Below are 22801 nucleotides of genomic sequence, written 5' to 3'. Positions count from 1 at the left end.
ATTGTCTCTTAGCTGCTCGGAAGCAACTTGTCTTGGACTCAACTTCAGGGGTCGGTCGGGTGGGATAGGAACCGGTGGGGGCACGCTAAGTGCACCCACTGGGTGTAGTCCCCGAGACTATGGTGGACTGCTGGCAGTCGACCGTAGTCTTAGTATTTATTGCCTTTGTTGCTTTTCTTTTTACTGAAATTGTAACTCCTCCCCTTTGACTTCAGAAATCTTGTGATCTTGGAACCCGCTTGGCTGACTTGGAGAAGCAGCAAATTCAAATGAACCTTGATCTGGAGCTGGCCAGGACAGAGCTGCAGAAGGTCAAAGACGGCACCGCAGGTAAGACGCCTTTGTCGACTGGTTAGTTTTTAGGCTTGAGTATCTTTTCGCTTTCTCCGACTCAATCATCATTTTTTTTGCAGAAAAACTGAAAGAAGCTCTGGCGAAGAAGGATCAGGACTTGGCTGCCGCCCGTAAGGAGGCTGGTGACAAGACTGCTCTGGCCACACAGAAGCTGGCTTCGGTCGACCAATTGGAAAAAGAGAATACCAGGTTGCAGACCGCTCTGAATGAAGCCAACAGGTTGACTGCAAATTGGAAGAAGGAGAACCTCCTCTTGGGCGAGAAGATGGAAGGCATCGCTCGTAGGAGGGACGACCTGGAAGGCTACTTGAGGAGCTTTGCCAAGAAGTTGTACATTAAGCTCGAAGGTGCACATTCAGTTCCGACTGTTTTTTTCGTGTCGACTCAGTTTTATGAAATTTGACTTATCCTTGGGTCGTGTATGCAGAACTTTGCCAGAACTTTGAAGAGGAGACTGGGCGGATCGAAACAGGTTTGGATCCAATCAACTCTCCGGTGAAAGAAGAAGCTGCCATGAACCTGCTCCGACTGGAATCTCGTGTTGACGGCATCGTGGATTACTTGGCTCGACTGAAGGTTGCCATGATGCGGATCGACCCGACGCTTTGGCCAGAGTCTATGCTCCAGAATGATCTTGAGTCTCTGATGACTTGACTCAACGGAATCCCTGACCAAGTGCAGGAGTGGAAGAAGTCTTCAGCTCGGTGTGGCGCTGACGTGGCTCTGTCTCTGGTCCGTGTCCATTGCAAGGAGGTGCGGGAGGAGAAGCTGGCCGCCATCCAAGTCGCCAACACGAGGAAGCACAACTTCCAGGACTTCATGGAGACATTTATTGCTGCGGCTACCCGTATCGCAGACGGGATCGACTTGGATGAGTTTGTCGCCCCTGCCAGTCCTCCTCCTCCTGAGGAATGAAAAAAAAACATGCCTCAGAATGCCGAGTGTATTTTGTAATCCGTTAAACTCTGCCTTAAATTTGCCTCGGAATGCCGAGTGGAAGTGTAACAGTTTAAACTCTGCCGAGCCGGGGGCTCGAGTACTTTGATCTGAGGTCTCTGGGACCTTTTTAGGCTTTATTTGAACTTGATTTGTCGTTGAATCTCTTTGTGGATGACCCGTCGAGTGGAATTTGGTCTTCACTCGAAATAACTTTGTGTCTGTGGTGCAGCTCCGAAGGAGAAGGTAGTAGTCGATCTACACCCTGTTACTGCAGAGTGGGACGGAGCGCACATTGTATTTGCGGTGAAGCTCTCCAGGAGGAGGTGGCAGTCGACCTGCCCCTCGTCGTCCTTGGGAAATGAGATGTGTTTCATACTTAGGCGAGCGCTGGGCTACAGCTAAGCCTCCGAGCGGGAGGTTTGCTCTCGCTCGGTAGGATTTCAAACTTAGGCGAGTGCTGACTGCAGCTAAGTCTCTTCGTAGGAGAACTTAGGCGAGTGTTGGACTACAGCTAAGCCCCCCGAGTGGGAGGTTTGCTCTCCACTCGGTAGGATTTTTCAAACTTAGGCGAGTGCTGACTGCAGCTAAGTCTCTTTGTAGGAGAACTTAGGCGAGTGCTGGACTGCAGCTAAGCCCCCGAGTGGGAGGTTTGCTCTCCGCTCGGTACGATTTTTCAAACTTAGGCAAGTGCTGACTGCAGCTAAGTCTCTTCGTAGGAGAACTTAGGCGAGTGCTGGACTGCAGCTAAGCCCCCGAGTGGGAGGTTTGCTCTCCGCTCGGTAGGATTTTTCAAACTTAGGCGAGCGCTGACTGCAACTAAGTCTCTTCGTAGGAGAACTTAGGCGAGTGCTGGACTGCAGCTAAGCCCCCGAGTGGGAAGTTTGCTCTCCACTCGGTAGGATTTTTTTTTTGAACTTAGGCGAAACGGATTCGCGGCTAAGTCACCCACTGGGGGTTTTCATATGTAAACAAAAGTGACAGCAATCATTGGAACACTCTTGACTTTGATAAAAATGAACTGCGGAAGTTTCTCTTATTACATCTTTATGGGAAGGAACTTATGTGTAAAAGTGGCGGAGCAGCTCCGCGTTCCAAGCTCGCGGCTCGTCGATCTGGCGATCAACATTGTAGAGGTGATACGCTCCGTTGTGGAGGACTCTGGTGATGATGAAGGGGCCTTCCCAAGTAGGAGCAAGCTTGTGTGGTTTCTGTTGATCCACTTGGAGGACCAAATCTCCTTCTTGGAAGGCTCGACTCTTCACATGCCGGGCATGGAATCGACGCAAGTCTTGCTGATAAATGGTCGATATGATCATGGCCATCTCTCTTTCCTCTTCCAGGAGGTCTACTGCATCTTGCCGAGCCTGTTCTGCTTCATCTTCGGTGTAAAGCTCGACTCGGGGAGCGTTGTGAAGGAGATCACTTGGCAGAACGGCTTCGGCTCCATAAACAAGAAAGAATGGGGTTCTTCCAGTCGACCGGTTAGGGTGGTCCTTAATCCCCACAGAACTGACGGAAGCTCGTCGACCCAGGCACCTGCCGCGTGCTTGAGATCACGCATTAGTCGAGGTTTTAGTCCTTTGAGGATCAGACCATTTGCTCTTTCAGCTTGTCCATTCGACTAGGGATGGGCGACTGATGCATAGTCGACTCGAGTGCCTTGAGAGGCGCAAAAGGCTCTGAACTGGTCTGAATCGAAGTTTGACCCATTGTCAATGATGATGCTGTGAGAGACTCCATATCTGAATGTTAGTCCTCTGACGAAACTAATAGCAGTGCAAGCATCGAGGTTCTTGATGGGTTTAGCTTCAATCCATTTGGTAAACTTGTCGACTGCCACAAGCACATGGGTGAAACCGCTCCTGCCTGTTCTCAGAGGACCGACCATGTCCAGTCCCCAGACAGCGAAGGGGCAGACGAGTGGAATGGTCTTCAGGGCTGATGCGGGCTTGCGTGACATGTTGGAGTAGAACTGACACCCCTCACATTTCTCGACTATCTCCTTTGCCATCTCATTTGCTCTTGGCCAGTAAAATCCCGCTCGGTATGCTTTGGCCACAATGGTCCGAGAGGATGCATGGTGACCACAGGTCCCCGAGTGGATCTCATCAAGGATCATCTGACCTTCTTCCGGTGTTATGCACTTCTGACCGATTCCAGTCGCGCTTTCTCTGTACAACTGTCCTTTTATGACTGTGAAGGCCTTGGATCGACGGACGATCTGTCGAGCCTCTTCTTCGTCCTCCGGGAGTTCTTTTCTTAGGATATACACGATGTACGGTACCGTCCAGTCGGGAGTGATCGCCAAGACTTCCATGATTAGGTCGACCACGGCAGGAACTTCGACTCCAGTCGGATCTATGGCACTTTTCGGCTGCGGGGTTTCTTCTGTGAAGGGATCTTCTTGGATTGATGGCGAGTGGATGTGTTCCAGGAACACGTTGCTGGGAATGGCTTCCCTCTTGGAGCCTATCTTTGCCAGATCATCAGCTGCCTGATTTTTCAGTCGGGGAATGTGATGAAGCTCCAACCCCTCAAATTTCTTTTCTAGCTTTCTCACTGCGTTGCAGTAACCGGTCATAGCCGGACTTCTGACGTCCCACTCCTTCATCACTTGATTAACCACTAAATCCGAATCTCCATAGACCATGAGGCGACGGACGCCGAGTGAAATGGCCATGCGCAACCCATACAAAAGTGCTTCGTACTCTGCTTCATTATTGGAGGAATCAAAGTGGATCTGGAGAACATATCTGAGCTTAGCTCCTCGGGGGGAGACTAAGCCACTCCCGCGTCGGAACCATTAAGCATCTTAGATCCATCGAAGAACATGGTCCAGTGCTCCGAGTGAACTTGAGTCAGAAGTTGCTGTTCAATCCACTCGGCGATGAAATCTGCGATTGCTTGGGATTTGATAGCCTTCTTTGCCTCGAACTTGATATCTAAGGGAAGGAGTTCAATCGCCCACTTGGCCACTCGACCAGTTGCATCTCTGTTGTGCAGAATCTCTGACAGTGGGGCGTCGCTGACGACTGTAATGGAGTGGTCAGAGAAGTAATGTGCAACCTTCTTTGTGGTCATGTAAATCCCATATACAAGCTTCTGGTAATGGGGGTATCTTTGTTTTGAAGGGGTCAAAACTTCAGACACGTAATAGACTGGATGCTGAACTCTGAAGGCCTTTCCTTCCTCTTCCCGCTCGACCGTAAGTACTGTACTGACAACTTGTCCTGTGGCTGCAATGTAAAGTAGCAAAGGTTCTTTGCTGATTGGGGCAGCAAGCACCGGCTGGGTGGAAAGCAGAGCTTTGAGATCTGCAAACGCTACATCAGCTTCTGGAGTCCACTCAAATTTGTCAGATTTCTTCATCAGTTGGTAAAGAGGCAACGCCTTTTCACCGAGATGAGAAATGAATCGACTTAAAGCGGCCAAGCAGCCTGTAAGCTTTTGGACATCGTGCACGCGTACAGGACGCTTCATCCGGAGTATGGTGCCAATTTTCTCAGGATTGGCGTCGATCCCTCGTTCGGAAACGAGAAAACCAAGTAACTTTCCACCTGGAACTCCGAATGTGCACTTTGATGGGTTGAGCTTGATATCATACCTCCTGAGATTGGCAAAGGTTTCAGCAAGGTCAGCCCGCAGGTCGGAACCTTTTCGGGACTTGACCACGATATCGTCCATGTATGCCTCCACATTCCGACTGATTTGAGTGAGTAAACACTTCTGAATCATTCTCATGAACGTGGCTCTGGCGTTCTTGAGGCCGAACGGCATGGTGACATAACAGAAGCACCCGAATGGAGTGATGAAAGCTGTTTTGATCTCGTCGGGCCCATACAGACGGATCTGATGGTACCCGGAATAGGCGTCTAGGAAAGACAGTCTCTCGCACCCCGCAGTCGAGTCGACTATTTGGTCGATGTGAGGGAGGGGAAAATGATCTTTCGGGCAGGCCCGATTGATATGCTTGAAGTCAATGCACATGCAGAGCGACTTGTCCTTTTTGGGGACCATGACGACATTGGCGAGCCACTCGGAGTGGTAAATCTCTCGGATGAACTCTACTGCTAAGAGCCGAGCCACTTCCTCGCCAATGGCTTGCTTCTTCTGGATGGCGGATCGTCGAAGATGTTCCTTCACAGGCTTGAATTTTGGGTCGACTTGCAGATGATGCTCAGCCAACTCTCTGGGAACTCCAGGCATGTCAGAGGGTTTCCATGCGAAGATATCCCAGTTCTCACGGAGGAGCTGGATGAGCGCTTCTTCCTATTTGGAGTCGAGCATCGTCGAGATGTGAGTCGGAGCAGCGTCCGAGTCGGTCAGGTGAATGTGGACTGTCTTTGTTTCGCCAGCCGACTGAAAAGCTGATTCTAAGGCGGGCTTCTTGGCTCGCAGCAATTCACTCGGATCGGCAGTCTTTTGGTACTCTTTCAGCTCGACTACTGCCATCTGAGCGTCAGTGATCTTTGAGCCTTTCTGAAAGCATTCTTCTGCTTTCTTTCGGCTGCCAGTAACAGTGATCATACCTTTGGGGCTAGGCATCTTCAGTTTGAGATACACGTAACATGGTCGAGCCATGAAGCGTGCGTAAGCTGGCCTACCCAAAATGGCATGATAGGCACTCTGGAAGTCCACAACTTCGAATGTTAACCTTTCCTTGCGGTAATTCTTTGAATCACCGAAAACTACATCAAGAGCAATCTGGCCGAGCGACTCGGCTTTCTTCCCAGGAATGACTCCATGGAAGCTCATGTTGCTGGTACTAAGTCTGGACATCGGAATGCCCATCCCTTTCAAAGTCTCAGAGTACAGTATGTTCAGGCCACTGCCGCCGTCCATCAATACTTTGGTCAGTCGAGTGCCTTCGACAACTGGGTCGACCACCAAAGCTTGCCTCCCAGGGGTGACAATGTGTGTCGGGTGATCCGACTGGTCGAATGTGATGGCAGTCTGTGACCACTTCAGGTAATTGGGTGTTGCCGGGGCAACCATGTTCACCTCACGGTTAATGACTTTTAGTCGACTCTTGCTCTCAACATCAGCAAAAATCATCAGGGTGGAATTGATCTGGGGGTATCCATCGTCACTGTCTTCTTTGTCTTCAATCCTGTCTGGCTCTTTTTCCTTATCTTTGGGCTGCTTGCCCTGGAACTGCTGGATCAGGAGCCGGCACTGTCGAGTGGTATGCTTTGGGTAAATAAAATTACCCTCTTCGTCTTTCTTGGTGTGGATGTGACACGGTAAGTCCAAAACATCATTCCCGTCTTGATCTTTGACCTTCTTGGGCTTCCAGGTGCCCTTGGGTTTCCCCTTGAAGTTTCCCTGGGCAACGGCCAGGGCCTCCCCGGGAGCAGCTGGCTCGGCCTTCCGCTTCTGTTTCCGAGTGGAGTTTCCTCCAGTTTCTTGGGCGACTGCTTTGAGCTTGCCACTTCGAAGTCGGTCTTCGTCTTCACCATTAGCGTACTTGGTGGCGATCTCCATCATCCGATTCAGAGACATCTCTCCAGTTCGACCGAACTTCAGATTCAACTCTCTATATTTAACGCCCTCTTTGAAAGCGCAAACTGCTTGATGGTCTGGCACGTTCTCAACTGTGTGGTGCAGCGTGATCCACCTCTGGATGTAATCCCTCAGTGTTTCATTCGGCTTCTGCATGCAAGACCGTAACTCTGTGAGGCCTGCAGGTCGTTTGCATGTTCCTTCAAAGGTCGTAACAAATACTCGGGAGAGGTCCTCCCAGGTGTAAATGCTGCTAGGTGCCAACTGATTCAACCATGCTCTGGCTGAGCCTTCCAACATAAGAGGCAAATGCTTCATGGCCACTTCATCATTGCCACCGCCAATCTGTACAGCCACTCGGTAATCTTCAAGCCAAGTGTCAGGCTTGGACTCGCCGGTGAACTTGCTAACTCCAGTTGCCAGCCTGAAATTGGGAGGAATCACTGCGGCCCTGATGGCTCGACTGAAGCACTCTGGCCCTGAAACACGTACTCTGCTGCTGCTGGCAGGCGCATCTCTGTTGTGGCCCTCTCAATGAGCCCTGTTCATGTCGACCAAACCTTGAACGAGGATAGACCTCGCATCAAAGCCTGGGTCTCTGGGGTCGACTGGAATCCTCTGCCCAACACTGTGAGGGCGTTTGTCATCTTGCCGTCGAGGCGCATATGACCCGCTCCTCGGGGGAGGGGTTGGCACTCGACGTCGATCATCTCGACCGAATTGATGATCATACTGCTCATTCCTCCTGTACTGATCATGCTGGTCATCACGTCCCTCACGCCTCAGGGGCGATCTCGGGCTGTGGGCCGACTGGACTGTGTCTGCTGCAACGGATCGACTGTGGATCCTATCCCGCGACTGAGAAACGGCAGAATTCTGGTTTCCTGCCGCCCGGAGCAATGCTCTGATCTGCAACAAGCCCCTGCCTGCCTCTGACTGGGATGGCTGAATTGATTCTGCTATACGGGCTGCAGCGCCCAAATTCTGAACTAGGGTTCGATATACCTGAGGCGGTGAGAAGAGCCGGCGCCGACTGGACTCGGGAGCTAGCGGACGTCGACTGGACTCGGGAGCCCGCTGACACGCTTGCTCGTCGAGTATTCGCTGGAGATTCTCCAGTCGAGTGCGCTCGGCTAGGTTAGCAAGGCGCACGTCCTCCAAGGCCCGGGCCTCGGGGGTTTCTCCGACAATAGGAGTGTGGAGTGCGTCCATGTTCCGGCGGCGAAGCTCCTCTCGCTGTAACGACGTGAGAGGTTCAGGCAGATACTCATTGTGGGGACGCGACGGGTCGCCTCCGCCCGTAGCTCCGTCAGCGCGAGGGAAACCGGGGGGACTGTGTGCTCCATCGACCGCCAGAACCTCAGCCGCTGGGTCGCTGCTGTCGCACTTGGATGCGGTCCCCACGGAGCCAGTCGACAGGTCGAACAGGCCATAGAGGGACTCGACGGGCTCGATTTCCGCAACTTGTGGGGCTGCCGACTGGCGGGCCACGGCGTGCCTCACCCACCGCTGAAGTCTCGACCGACCGGAGCGCTTGCGCTGGTGGGAGACAGGGCGGGGAGACGATGCAGGGGTCGACCGATACTGGGTCGACGGTTGCCGCAGGAGGACGCCACGAATGCATGCGCGGAAGTGCGTCGCGCCGCGGACGGGGAGCGCGTCGATGTCGAGTGGTGCCTCCTGAAGCCAGGCGGAGTCATCGGCGATGAAGGTGAGCGCGCCAAGACGGATCTCGCGGCCCTCCACCAAAACTCTGCAAGAAACCATGATCAAAGGGATCGGAAAAGATCGCAACTTCTCCAACTAAGTGCTAAGATTCCTGCCCCACGGTGGGCGCCAACTGTCGTGGTTCCGACTCTGACAGTGATGTGTGGGGGGGTGAGTATGGAGAGGCTAGATCCTAGCTATTGGGAAGTTGTTACACGTGAGGTTTACGAGTTCAGGCCCTTCTCGGAGGAAGTAATAGCCCTACGTCTCGGAGCCCGGAGGCGGTCGACTGGATTAGGCGTGTATGGATTATAGGGGTGCGAACCCTTCATACTGAGGAGGAGGGTGGCTTATATAGAGTTCGCCGGCCCCCTCCTGCCCTTAGTAATGCAGGGTTTAAGGTACATTTAAGATTGGGCGTTACTGGTAACGCCTCTAATAAAGTGCTATAATGACCATGAAGACTACTTAACAGCTGACCGTTTGCCTACGGAGTGACTGTAGGTCTCCTGGCAGTCGAGTGATTAGCTTCATGGTCGAGTGGTAGCTTCTTGGTCGAGTGGTAGCTTCTTGGTCGAGTGTCTTGAACCTGTCGAGTGGGGTACCTTCAAGTCGATTGATAGGTGATTTCTTCTAGGGATGTCCTTGGGTAGGGCTCTTTGGACGGGTCCATGCCCCTACCCTAGGTACATAGCTTCATCATTAAGTAATGTGCATAGTATGAATAAGGAATTTGGTTTTACAAGTAAAACTTAGAACTTACGGTTCTTATGAACATGCATTTTGGTAGAAACAGCAAACTAAACAACAGTAAACGATAGGGAGTATGAGCAAATTAAATAGCAGTTGAGGATAAAGGCTTTAGAAGGACTGACTTACATTAACAGTTAACATCGGCTTTATAATGCCCTTCTCCATGTCAAGGGAAGGATAACTCAAGAATTTCAGCACAGAATCTTCTTCATAAGCATTGCTTGTACTCTACATTTTGTAGAGAGTAATTATAGATATGATAATACTGGAAGGGATAGAGGATAATGAAGATAAGATGCAGATTGATGCTACATTCGCCTCTCGTTTTCCTCTCTCCCACTTCTAAAACGATTTTCAAAAAGATTCGCCTTTACTCCACCCCTCTTTCGTTCGTCTTCTTCGCTTGCTTTTTGTGTGCTCGTGTGTTGAATTGCTTGCTTTGTCACGATGGCTCAAGATAATACCAAATTGTATGACTTTTCCAATACCAACAACAATGATTTTATTAGTACTCCCATTGCTCCCGCTACTAATGCGGAATCTTGTGAGATTAATACGACTTTGCTGAATCTTGTTATGAAAGATCAATTTTCCGGCCTTCCCAATGAAGATGTCAAATCCCATCTTAATAATTTCGTTGATTTGTGTGGTATGCAAAAGAAAAAAGATGCGGGTAATGATTTTGTTAAATTGAAGCTATTTCCGTTCTCACTTCGAGATCGTGCTAAAACTTGGTTTTCATCTTTGCCTAAAACTAGTATTGATTCATGAAATAAGTGCAAAGATGCTTTTATTTTCAAGTACTTTCCTCCCACTAAGATCATCTCCCCTAGGAACGATATTATGAATTTTAAGCAACTTGAACATGAACATATTGCACAATCTTGGGAGAGGATATATTAATCATTAGAAATTGCCCTACTCATGGTTTGAATTTGTGGATGATTATACAAAACTCCGGATTGAATTTTGCTTCTAGAAATCTTTTAGATCCGGCCACGGGAGGTACTTTTATGGAAATTACTTTAGGAGAAGCTACTAAACTCCTAGATAATATTATGGTTAATTATTCTCAATGGCACACCGAAAGATCTTCCACTAGTAAAAAGTGCATGCAATTGAAGAGATTAATGTTTTGAGTGAAAAGATGGATGAGCTTATGAAATTATTTGTTAGTAAGAGTGCTCCTATTGATCCTAATGATATGCCTTTGTCTACTTTGATTGAAAATAATAATGAATCTATGGATGTGAATTTTGTTAGTATGAACAATTTTGGTAATAACGCGTATAGAGGTAATTTTAATGCTAGGCCGTTTCCTAGTAATTCCTCCAATAATTATGGTAATTCCTACAACAATCCTTATAGAAATTATAATAAGATGCTCTCTGATTTTAAGAATAATGTTAAAGAATTTATAAGTTAACAAAAGAATTTCAATGCTTTGATTGAAGAAAAATTGCTTAAGATTGATGATTTGGCTAGGAACGTCGATAGAATTTCTCTTGATGTTGTTGCTTTGAAACTTAGATCTATTCCATCTAATCATGATATCAATGAGTCTCTCAAATCCATGAGAATTTAAATTGATAAGTGCAAGGCAAGAACTGCTAAGATGCGTGCTAAAACGGATTGGTTTATAAAAGCGTGTTCTTCTAGTTTTCATGAAAATAATGATGAAGATCTTAAAGTGATTGATGTGACTCCTACTGAATCTTTGTTTTCCAATGTAAATCTTTATAAAGATGGGGCTGGAGATGAGTCAACTTTATTTAAAAGGCGTCCCAATGATTCAAAGTTTTTAGATCTTAATGCAAAAATTGACAAAAATGAGATTCGAGAGGTCAAAACATTAGGTAGCAATGAACCCACTCTTTTGGATTTCAAAGACTTTAATTATGATAATTGTTCTTTAATAGATTGTATTTCCTTATTGCAATCCATGTTAAATTCTCCTCATGCTTATAATCAAAACAAAGCTTTTACTAAACATGTTGTTGATGCTATGATGCAATCTTTTGAAGAAAAGCTTGAATTGGAAGTTTCTATCCCTAGAAAACTTTATGATGAGTGAGAACCTACTATTAAGATTAAGATTAAAGATTGTGAATTCTATGCTTTGTGTGACTTGGGTGCTAGTGTTTTCACGATTCCAAAAACTTTATGTGATGTGTTAGGTTTCCGTAAATTTGATGATTGTTCCTTAAATTTGCATCTTGCGAATTCCACTATTAAGAAACCTATGGGAAGGATTAATGATGTTCTTATTGTTGCAAATAGGAATTATGTGCCAGTAGATTTCATTGTTCTTGATATAGATTGCAATCCTACATGTCCTATTATTCTTGGTAGACCTTTCCTTAAAACAATTGGTGCAATTATTAATATAAAAAAAGGAAACATAAGATTTCAATTTCCGTTAAGGAAAGGCATGGAGCACTTCCCTAGAAAGAAAATTAAATTGAATTATGAATCTATTATGAGAGCCACTTATTGCTTGCATACCAAAGATGATAATACTTAGATCTATTTGTGTTTTATGCCTAGCTAAGGGTGTTAAACAATAGCGCTTGTTGGGAGGCAACCCAATTTTATTTTTGTTCTTGCTTTTTAGGTCCTTTTTTGCAAAAAATAATTCATATAGCCTCTGGTTAGATATGGTTTTATGTTTTAATTAGTGTTTGTGCCAAGTAAGACCTTTGGGATAGCTTACGGTGATAGTTGATTTGATCCTGCTGAAAAACAGAAATTTTTGCGCCCAGGGGATTAGTTTTCATTTTTAACAGAAGCACGATAAAATACTGATTCTTTTTGCAGAGGATTAATAGACAAGTTTCCTAGGACTTGCCGATTCCTCTGGACTTTTGGAGTTACAGAAGTATTCGTAATCTCTAGATTGGTACAGACTGTTCTGTTTTTCGCGTGTTGTTTGTTTTTTTGATGAATCTATGGCTAGTATCGGGGGTTATGAACCATGAAAAAGTTGGAATACAGTAGATATTACACCAATATAAATAAAGAATAAGTTCACAATAGTACCAAAAATGGTGATTTATTTTCTTATACTAACGGAACTAACGAGATTTTCTGTTGAAGTTTTGTGTTGTGAAGTTTTCAAGTTTTGGGTAAGGATTTGATGAACTATGGAATAAGAAGTGGCAGGATCCTAAGCTTGGGGATGCCCAAGGCACCCCAAGGTAATATTCAAGAATGCCAAAGAGCCTAAGCTTGGGGATGCCCCAGGAAGACATCCCCTCTTTCATCTTTGTATATCGATAACTTTACTTGAGGCTATATTTTTATTCACCACATGATATTTGTTTTGCTTGGAGCGTCTTGTATGATTTGAGTCTTTGTTTTTTATTTTGCCACAATCATCCTTGTTGTACACACCTTTTGAGAGAGACATGCATGTGTAACGACCCGGATTTGGTAGAATCCAAGTCTCTGTGTTTACTGTGCTATCCCTGGATCATAGCTAGCACACACAGTAACAAAAATGAATATCAGTAAGACATACATCATTCTACTACAACGGTAGATCCAGATATATATCATACCTTAGGCATAGCTCAAGTTGGCACATAATACAGCGGAATTATACGTAGTCACTAAGTTAGATCTCCATCAACGCCACTGGGCTCGTTGAGTGTAGACCATAACCCTATCATATCTTAATATGTCTAGATCTGCACATGACAGGTGTAGATGAGTACGTGAAATGTATTCGCAAGTTGCAAGGGAAGGTATAACAGATTATACATGCAGGGTAAGTATTGGTGGAGGTTTGATTTGCATAAAGCCAATTTTCTCCTATACTAAATTTTGTAAACTTCTTTTGAAATAGAAATTGTTTTTTTAGTATAAAAGATAGGAGTGAGACACTTGGATATACGCACCAGTGCTCATTCTCAAAAATAGTTTAAAACATACATAAGGTTGAAGTGAAACACATTCACTGTGCTCATTCCCTAATCGATTAGGTTTAACCCTCTACATCGATTAGGTTTAACCCTCTACAGAGGTCGTACACGTTCCCCACATGACACAATCAAGCCTTTGTGCCGTGACACAACTTTGGGTGTGCGACCGAGAGGAGATTGTGACGAAGCCTTTCCAAACGGCCCCCTTTACTTAGTTCTAGCACGGCCCGCTCCCTTGGCTATTAAGACCTCTCTTCAATGACCGTACCTGAATAAAGGGTTTCCCGATATGGAAAAGCTAAGCCAGAGCCATAATATCATGTGGCTGTACCGAAAGCTACATCAAACTATACTTGGAAGATCTCGGTCCACTGGACGGCGGTCCCCACCAAAAACCTGTGTGCAAGACCCCAGTCGGGCGCATTCACTGCAAGACCCTGATGGGCGCAAAACGTTGCCCCAAAAGAGGGCAAGTTTAATCGTTTAAAACTTGTTTGGTTCCCAACCCTTTTGTTTGTAAGCATGGCTAAGCATAGCTGCAAGTTCCTAAGACTTTAGCTAGCAATAGTTGTTTGCAATTTTATTTAGTAAAAAATGCATAGTAATAAAAGAGTTCATGCATATTGCAAAAACATAGGACAAGGAATGATCAAGTTGCAACTTGCCCGAGTCTCTTGAAGATGAAATATTCTACTCTTAGTCGTCTCTCCTTCACCTTATGATATATCTAACGATACAAGAGAATAATTCAACACACAACAAAATCCAAATGAAGATCCAAATAAAATATACAAATTCTCAATACAAATTATTTAGTTTCTACTATTACTAAGCTAGTTACTATGGCGTGGTAGGGTTGAGATGGATCAAATTGGCTTGATTGAAAATATGACATAGATCATATTCTGGGTTGGATCAAATTGATACAAGTTAGGATCATGGTTGAAGGGTTGTGAGGCAAGGTTCTATGACAAAGTCTATAATGTGTTTGATTGGAATATTGACTTTGGGTCCAATGAAAATGGAAGATGGAGTTGGTGGCATAAGGTTTATGTTACAAAATTTATGTAACATTTCCTATGTCCAAACTGGTATAATGATGGCATATGACCAGAGAGGTTCCCTAGGGATCAATCTAAGAGTTTTATCCTAGGATTAAATTTTAGTTCAATGAAGTTATTAAATGATGATCAAAGAAGGTCAAATTAAGGTGTTGATCATAAAACAGCATCTAAAATATGTTGGAAAATTAATCCATCAGTTCCAACAGAAAGGTCCTAAGGTCCAACTTTCATATATAAAACAATTTTATATGATTTACAGAATAATAGATATTGCAAAAATACTTAATTTATCATTTAAATCAGGACTAAATTTTAACTTCCCAAAAACTGAGATCTCAAATTTTTATAATAAACTAGATGTTCCAAGGAATCCAGGGATATAAAATTTATCGAATTTGGACATATGGGTTAGGAGATATGATTTTCCGAAGTTTAAATATTTTTCTGAAAAAGCAATACGGGAATTATAGGGAATGCAACGTGTCTTGTTCCTATTGGCTGGAACAGCTTTATCTGAGAACATGCTTGAGACGGGAGGGCTGGGTGCTCACCGTGAGGAAATTTGGCGGCGTTCCGGCGACCAGCGGGTAGAGGACGGGGTGGAGGGCGTCGCGGAGAGCAGTAGGGGTACGCCAGCGTCGTCGATGTCGTCCTCTGCAGGTGATGGGAAGTCGCCGGAGTGGTCAGAGCACTGATGCAGTCCGGTGAACGTTAAACTCGTGCTCCGGCTAAGGATTCAAACAAGGCCGAACGTCAAGGGATGCGAACTGAAGTTATAGAGAGAAGAAATGAATAAGAGGGTCCGAATCAGCGTAGTAATTGACGGACAGTGGCGATAGGGTAGAACTCCGGCGAGCAATTTGGAAAGATGGAGAAGGAGATAGCTCCTGCACGGAGGGGGCTTTGGACGAGGGGATCTTGGGCGACATCTAGGGCTTTTATAGAGGGCCAGGGGAGGTCGGGGGCGAGCAGGGCGTCGCTGGTTTTAAGGGCATCAATGGCAGCCGTTTCTCGTGTTGTAACTGCCATTAGGGCGTATTAGGGCGTACATTATGGGAGAGGGAGAGGTTAGGGAAGGGAGAGGGATCCGTTCTGGAGGTTTTGGGGTGAGGAAGAGGAGGGGAGGAGTGGGGCGCTGGGTGGAGATGTGCTGCGTGCGTGCATCCTGCCTGTGCCATGAACGCTCGAAGAAGACGACCGGGTCGTGGGAAGTCTGGGCTTTCTCTGCCCTGCTCGTTTGTTTTTTTGACGATGGGTTCAGCCAAATAGGAATAGGTTTAGTGTTTTTTTTAAGAAAACTTATTTTATGCAGAAAAGCCTATCGAAGAATGCCTGAATAGAGGGGAAAGCCTAGCATATCGAAGACTAGCATCTTCAAGCAATTCCAAGCATCTTGCAGCATTCAGAAGAGTATAAAATAACAGTTTATATTTGACAAACATGTTGTAATATTGATGCCCAGAGATTCTCCCTTTGACTCCCTGCAAGAAAGCAATCCCGAAGCCAACATATCCATCTCATGTCTCAAGTAACCAGTTCTAGTTGTAATAGATTAGGATACAAGTCTGAACGTCTATTACCGTGGACACAATATTCGAATAGATAACTTCCCTGCAGGGGTGCACCACGTTACCCAACACGCTCGATCACTCTGGCCGAACACACTTTCCTAAGTCATGTCCAGCCTCGAAAGATCAACATGTCGCAACTCTACCTAGTCTTAGCAGAGAGGTCCCCGCCGGTCTACATCCTAAGCACTCCGAGGTCTTAGGCACATCGCCCGTTGCACTCCAGGTCGTTGCGAGCAGGGCGGATCAGGCTCCAGCACTACAGGATGGTGTCAGCCCAGCCGTGCCGCAATGCTGAACTGGACGTCTGACAAAACTTCGGCTGATACTACGACGTCGAGGCCCATAACTATTCTCACGTGGTGGTTAGTGCGTAAAGGCCAAAGGACAACTCAGAACAAATACCCAAACCTGTTAGTGCAGTGGGGGCTCGCGGAGACAAGCAAAGACTCACGATAATATGACCCCGTCGCCCCGTCTCGTAGACTTATGGCAAGCGCCCAGAATGCCCGGTCGTGCCTCATAGAAAAATCACGGGTGCTCTACGGCCCACCCGACTTTTACATCAACTCGCGGGTACCCCTCAAGGCCGACCCGACTTCAACAATGGTCTCAGGTAAAGTCCAGGTAACCATGTGTCGAAAACATCAAGGAAGAAAACCTGATGAATCACCCTCGGTGGATTCCACTCGATGTAATCATCAAAGTGAACGTAAGAGGAACCACCCTCGAGGTTCACTTTTCTTCTTCAATGTCAGCCTATTCATAACCATATGGACTATATGTGTTGATAACAGAAAGAACTTGTATTGCAAGTAACATTTCACCATTAGTTCTCTAACCGTACCAATTGCTTTACCTGGGCTAGCTGACAACTAAAAAGTGCGAAACACATATCATTAGCGCAGCAACCTGATACAATCCTATTACAGCAGTAGCTTTGATTTGCTCTAACTTTCAACAAAACAATGTCTGAAATTAGCTTTCGATCCCGTGCAATCTTATTTCCTCATTTTCTAGAACCAAGTTAATGTCGATAAGTGGGCAAGGTTACAATCTTGCTGAATACAGGGTCCAAGGAAGACCAGGACCTGGGAGATCAGGACACACAAAGGACCAGTATGAAAAGATTATTTAGCGGTTTGGTGGGCTGCCACATTGGCTTTTTGTTTTACATGAACTAAATCAAAAAAAGAAAAGACCCTACTAAGCTCCTGAATGTACATAAGAACAAGATTGCAGCTCTGCTCGAAAAACTAGCCGTATATAGGTTGACCGGCTAAAGAAATTAGTTTCGATAATGACCTTCTCAGCATCAATCACCAGAAAGAGTTGAACATCGTCCCGCTAGGCAAACCTTTCAGTGGTAAGTCAAATTACCTCTTATTAACACAGCGACATTGTGTTGGACTGGAGTGTATGTGCACCATTATAGGCAAGACTAACATGGGAAGTGCCCGGTGTCGCTTATTTTAAACTCTCTAAACCTACCTATGCGAACAAAACCCATAAATAAAGAGGATGTCTTTCTAGTCTTCTGAAGGAATTTTGTGTCAAAAGTTATCTAACAGCAGAATGAACATTATGACATTTCCTATCAACAGCATCATTGTGGCTGTGATGTTCTGCTAATAAAATAACCTATTTAAAAGACAGAAAAAACATAGCAGCAAAAGAAGTGATAATGTAATCATCCAAAGTGTATCACAATCTCCCGTTGGCCAGAACCATTGGTATACCAAGACAAAACAAGTACACACAACAGAAGGTGCACTGAAACTTTGAATCACTAGTCCGAGATAGAAATCAGCTGCAGTGCCCCCAGAAAAAACCAGCATTGCTCCAAACTTAAACACATCAGAGAAAGGAGGACCAAATTCAAGCAGACATACCATGCCCACTGCTCCATAGCACGAATAAGACGTCACTTGTGCAACGATTGTAACTCTTCATATAGTGGCACATACGGAAAATATGCCTGGTTGCTATCTTCAAGATTGCACATCACTTTAACTTGTCCACTATCCATATCATAGCACATGAATGTGATATCCTCCTGGGCCACAGCGAAGAAGATCAAGTCACATTCTGGATGAATTGCAATCCAATCAAAGTCCTCATCAAGGTATTCTATGTGTCGCCCTCCAAGCAAATGCGAAGTTTCGACGCTATGCTTCAGTATCCATTCTTTGCGGTCATAGTCTTTAAGAACATAAACTAGCAGTCGAACAACATTATCATCATCTGTGTCAAAACCAGCATAATGCAGGCAGCCCTGTGACAGCTGAATAAAACCAACATCCAGACCATCAGGAACACGGAAGTTAGTCCTTGCTCCCCCCTCCTTGTCCACTGCAGCTAGACGACCGTCAGAACCATCAACAATGGCACAGAAATGCAGATAACCATTAAGATAAACAGTTGACCGATCATTAGCGACATCAATAGTGCCGCTCCATCTCTTCTCCTTATGAACCCAACTCCCGGTTTCAGATGAATAGACATGCACTCCGGTAATGCAGATATCCGCCACCGGCAACAAAAACACATGGAAATGAGGGGACACGGCTGGATCAAAACACAAGCGTGCATTAGCCACCAGGCCGGAATAGCCGCAGTACGGGAACTCAGCCCATTCCTCTGTGGCGGGATTGCACACAATGTACCGGAACACGTCGCCATGGTCGCCGGCAACGTATGAGGAGCAGAGAAGGAGGCCGTTACAGCAGTCCATGATCTTGACCTGCCGGCGGTTGGGCAGGAAGGCGGGATGTGTGAGATGGCGGCTCCCCGAGACATTGGTGAAAGGAACACCTGAATCCACCAATTGATTCCCCTGGTAGAAGCCGGTGAGGGTCTGGGGGAGCTTCCGGCGGTAGTTGCGGTCGTTGGTGAGGCCGAGCCAGTGCTTGGAGACGCACTTGAAGCGGCAGAGCGACTTGGCGGGCACGCGCGAGAGGATCTCGACGAGGAGGTCGTCGGTGAGTCTCTCGGCCGCCGTCTCGCTGCCGCTGGGAGGCGAAGAGGAGGACCTGCACACACAACGATGGGGAATAAGGTTAGGGGATCGGGTGAAGAAGGGAGAGGAAGGTCGCGATGATTCATGGCGATGCATACTCTACGTACCTGATGAGTCCGTCCTCCGATGGGCGAGATCGAGCAGCTGGGGTGGACATGGCGCGGCGGCAGGAGAAAGCTCCGGCGGCGCCGTCCAGCACGGGGGAGGGGGACGGGGTGAGTGATGGCGAATGGGCCGGGGAGGGGATTGAAACCCACTTCTTTTTTGGCGAATGGGCCGTCAATACGTTTGTAGTGCACTGGGCTAAGAGCATCATATCCCGGTCAAACCTAATTCTCAAAAAAAACAAATATCCCGGTCAAACCTTTAAATTTGCAGAAAACGCGCCGAATAGATCCTCTAAACGGCAGATCCTTTGTTTTTACAGATTTCGTATATTAGAGCAACCATGCCTCATATTTGGAGTTTTCGAGTCGTTCTCGAGGGAATCTGTAGAGCGGTCAACGTTAGAGCAGGGAGCCTGGCGACACCACGCGCGAGAAGCTAGCACGCGGAGGAGCTCGGTAGCGGCCGGCCGGAGCATCCCCGGAGCACGTGGCGGGCCGGAGCGCCAGCGACGGACCGAACCAGGCAACAGGCCGGAGCGGCACCCTTCTGGCCAGCTGGAGTTTGAGTCTGACCATGCGTGCGTCCCAAGGAAGAAGAAGTGTGAGGAGAAAAAGGAGGAATTTTTTACAGTACCGGTTTACGGGATCTGCTCTGCTTAGTGCCTCGCAATAGCTGTATAATGCTTTCAGATGATATGTTTTTACAGGATCTGTTAGAGTTGCTCTAAACTGAAAGTGTCACAATTCCACAAATGTATCATCTTTTTTTTAAAACATATGGACTTTATTCAACCGAAATAATAGATACAACGTTTGTGAGGAAAGGTACAATCTCAATCATAGGCTCCTCAAACCAATCAACATTAGAAGAAAATCTAGCCAACCTAGCAAGCTCGTGTGCAATCTTATTGGCTTCCATATTACAATGTTTAAACCTAGAGGTAGGAAAATCACACGCCAAAAAATAGCAATCATCAAAAATTGCCGCCGTCGCTCCTGCTGACGGTCCGTCATTATTCATCGTTTCAATAACCTCCAAATCATCAGAATTAATAACAAGGCGATTGCAACCAGCATGTTGCGCTAGTGAAAGACCGAACCTGATAGCCCAAGCTTCCGCTGTTAGAGCATCGACACAATGATCAATTTTCCAATTACCCCCGCAATAAACTTCCCTTTGTCGTTCCTCAGGACAGCCCCATCCGTACCTTTAAGAAAATCATGATCAAAAGAAGCATTAACATTAAGTTTTACAAAACTCACCGGGGGATGAATCCAACCCCCTTCTTTCATAGAAGCCCTTGGACTGGAAGCAACAACATAATTAGTCGTAAGAGCTTGTATCCCCATTGAAATATGTTTTGCATCTTGAACTCTCTCCTTATGCACTAATTTTCGTCTTTCCCACCACAAATACCAACACGTAATGGCAATCATCTCCCGAATATTCTGGGACCCCATAATAGATAAATCTTGATCAGGCATGTGCAACAAAAAACCGAGTACCGCCTCTCCAGCATGATCAACTTCACAAGCTTGAGCAATGATCTCATCTAAGCCAAGCATTCCCCAGACCTCCTTTTCCTTCTGGCACTGAAACATCAGATGCTTTGTATCTTCTAAACTAGAAGCACAAAAAGGGCATAAAGGCGATGTAAAACCCCAGTCATTAAGCTACAATAATCACACACTAATGGTGCCAGGTCATCATGATTATTTTAATAAACCTCACTTTTATCCAAACCGATTCACATTCAAATTAAAATAAAGTCAAATTGTTGTTTCTTCAAACGGTAAAATAAAAATGTTCGGTGATTTGCAAATATTCTTTAACTAATTATCAGAGAGAACCAACATTAATAAAATGTTTAGTTGCCCTAATGCAATTAAAACAGGGGCCAAGTCTTTACTAAAATGCCTTTTCAAAATTATAGAAGTTCTAAACTATTTTATTTAAAACTCCAAGATTTTTGTGGCAGAACACTGGTATTTGTTCTGACAAATTGTTTCATTTTACAAAAGCCTTTTAGTGGATAAACTAATAGAAGCAATAGCTAAAATAAAACAGAAAGGTTAAAAAAAGAAAAAAGAAAAAAAGGAAAACAAGGGCCACCCCCACTGGGCCACGGCCCAGCTAACCGGCCCAGTTTTTCCCCTGGCCTATAACCACCCCCACCCCCGTAACCTAATCCTAACCGGTCCACTCCTCCCCATGATCCACCTCTCCTCTTTCCCCCGATCTGGATCCTGTCACCCCGTCGCTCGCCCCGAACCCCGCTGACGCCGTGTCGCCGCCCGAAGGCCTCCCTGTCGACTGAGCCACCATGCCGGCCTGCCTCCCCGTCCCCGTCGTCGCCTCGTCCCCGTCGTCCTTCCCACGCCCTACTGCCTAGTCCCTACGGCCCCGCGGTGAGGAACCCCGACCGTGCCTCCACGCGCGCCAGCCCTACCCGTGTGCGCTACCGTAGCTGCTCCTGCTCTGCTTCCCCCTCCCCGATGCGCTTCTCATCGCCTGCACCACCTCCGACTGGCAGCTCCGTCGCGTGCTGCTCGCTCGGCATCGCCACGCCCACTATGCGCTCACACCTCGACTCCAGCGCGCCGTCCGACGCGCCCAGGCACGCCCCGCGAGCACCTGGTCGCGCTGCCGCTACTCTCTTCTGCTGCCCCTCCGCGAGCGCGTTTGCACAGGCCCGCGCGCCTCTGCTCGTCGGCCGCGTCCAGGCCGTGCCCCGCGCCGCGTGACGCCCTCACCCCGTTGTCTCCCGCTTCATCGCCCCTGCAAGCTCGCCTTGCCCCCGCGCGCTGCTGGGCGTCGGTGCTCGTCCCGCGCGCGTGCTCCACCGCGCTGCCCCGCTTAGCCCGGCGGCGCCGCTGCTCCGGCCGCGGCCACGACCACCGTGCACAAGCATGCCCGCACCACGCTGTGCCCCACAGCCGCCTCGCTCCGCCGTGGTTCGCCGGCTCGCCGGCCTGACCGCCACCCCCAACCGCTCCGCCCCTCGCAGCCTCACCCACCCGCGCCGGCGCCTCCGGGCAGCCGCTACGGCTCGTCGCGCCCCGGGTTTGCCCTTCGGGCGCCCACGCCCGTCGCCCGTTTCCTGCGCCCGTTCGGGTTACGCTCCAGGCGCCCGCTAAGGCCCCTGGCCAATGACACGTGGGGTCCACCCGTGAACGAAAACTAAATAAATGAAAATATATAATAATTAAAACAATTAGTTAATTAATTAACCAAATGAATTAATTAATCTAATTAATCCTGTTAATTAACCTGTTAACTGCTTAATTAGTCTAACTAAAATTGTTAGTTTACTAGGCAGTCAATGACAGGAGGGCCCCACCATCTGTTGACCAGTCAAACTTTGACTGGTCAACTGGGTCCCCTGGCCCACATCTCAGCCTCCGTGTGCATTCTGTGTACACAGGGCTGGGTACCCATAGCATTTTGCCTATTAATTTTGAATTAATAATAACCTCGGAAAATGAATAAAACTTTGAAAAGTCATATAAAATAAACCATAACTCGGATGAAAAAACTTTGTACATGAAAGTTGCTCAGAACGACGAGACGAATCCGGAAAAGCAGCCCGTTCGTCCGTCACACATCCCTAGCATAGCAAACACATAACTTTCCCTCTCCCATTCATTCGTCCGAAAACACGAAACACCAGGAATACATTCCCGGATGTTCCCCCCCTTCACCAGTATCGCCTATCCCTACGTTAGGCCACCCCTAGCACAACGTATTGCCGTGTCTTGCTTTGTGTTATATTTGATTGCTCTGTTATTTATTGTGTTCCTCCTCCATTACTCCTTTCCGGTAGACTCCGAGACCGCTGCCGATGTCTGTGTGTTCGACTACATC

The 22801-nt window shown here is 47.1% G+C and overlaps 1 protein-coding gene across 1 annotated transcript; it reads right to left on the bottom strand.

Annotated features, from left to right (window-relative positions):
* Window positions 1-17474: 17474 nt before the first annotated feature.
* Window positions 17475-21497, bottom strand: LOC119333888 (F-box protein At5g07610-like). The gene is made up of 4 exons (XM_037606617.1): window positions 21400-21497; window positions 20443-20560; window positions 18937-19085; window positions 17475-18842 (listed from the first exon to the last, which is right to left on the bottom strand). Exons 1-4 carry the CDS (start codon window positions 21495-21497, stop codon window positions 17735-17737), a joined length of 1473 nt encoding a protein of 490 aa, XP_037462514.1. The 3' UTR covers window positions 17475-17734.
* Between the last annotated feature and the right edge of the window lie 1304 nt (window positions 21498-22801).

This window comes from Triticum dicoccoides, chromosome 7A (genome assembly GCF_002162155.2).
Source record: "Triticum dicoccoides isolate Atlit2015 ecotype Zavitan chromosome 7A, WEW_v2.0, whole genome shotgun sequence".
Classification (NCBI taxonomy): domain Eukaryota; kingdom Viridiplantae; phylum Streptophyta; class Magnoliopsida; order Poales; family Poaceae; genus Triticum; species Triticum dicoccoides.
The sequence above is the reverse complement of the archived record's forward strand: the minus strand, read 5'-3'. Positions and strand labels throughout refer to the sequence as shown.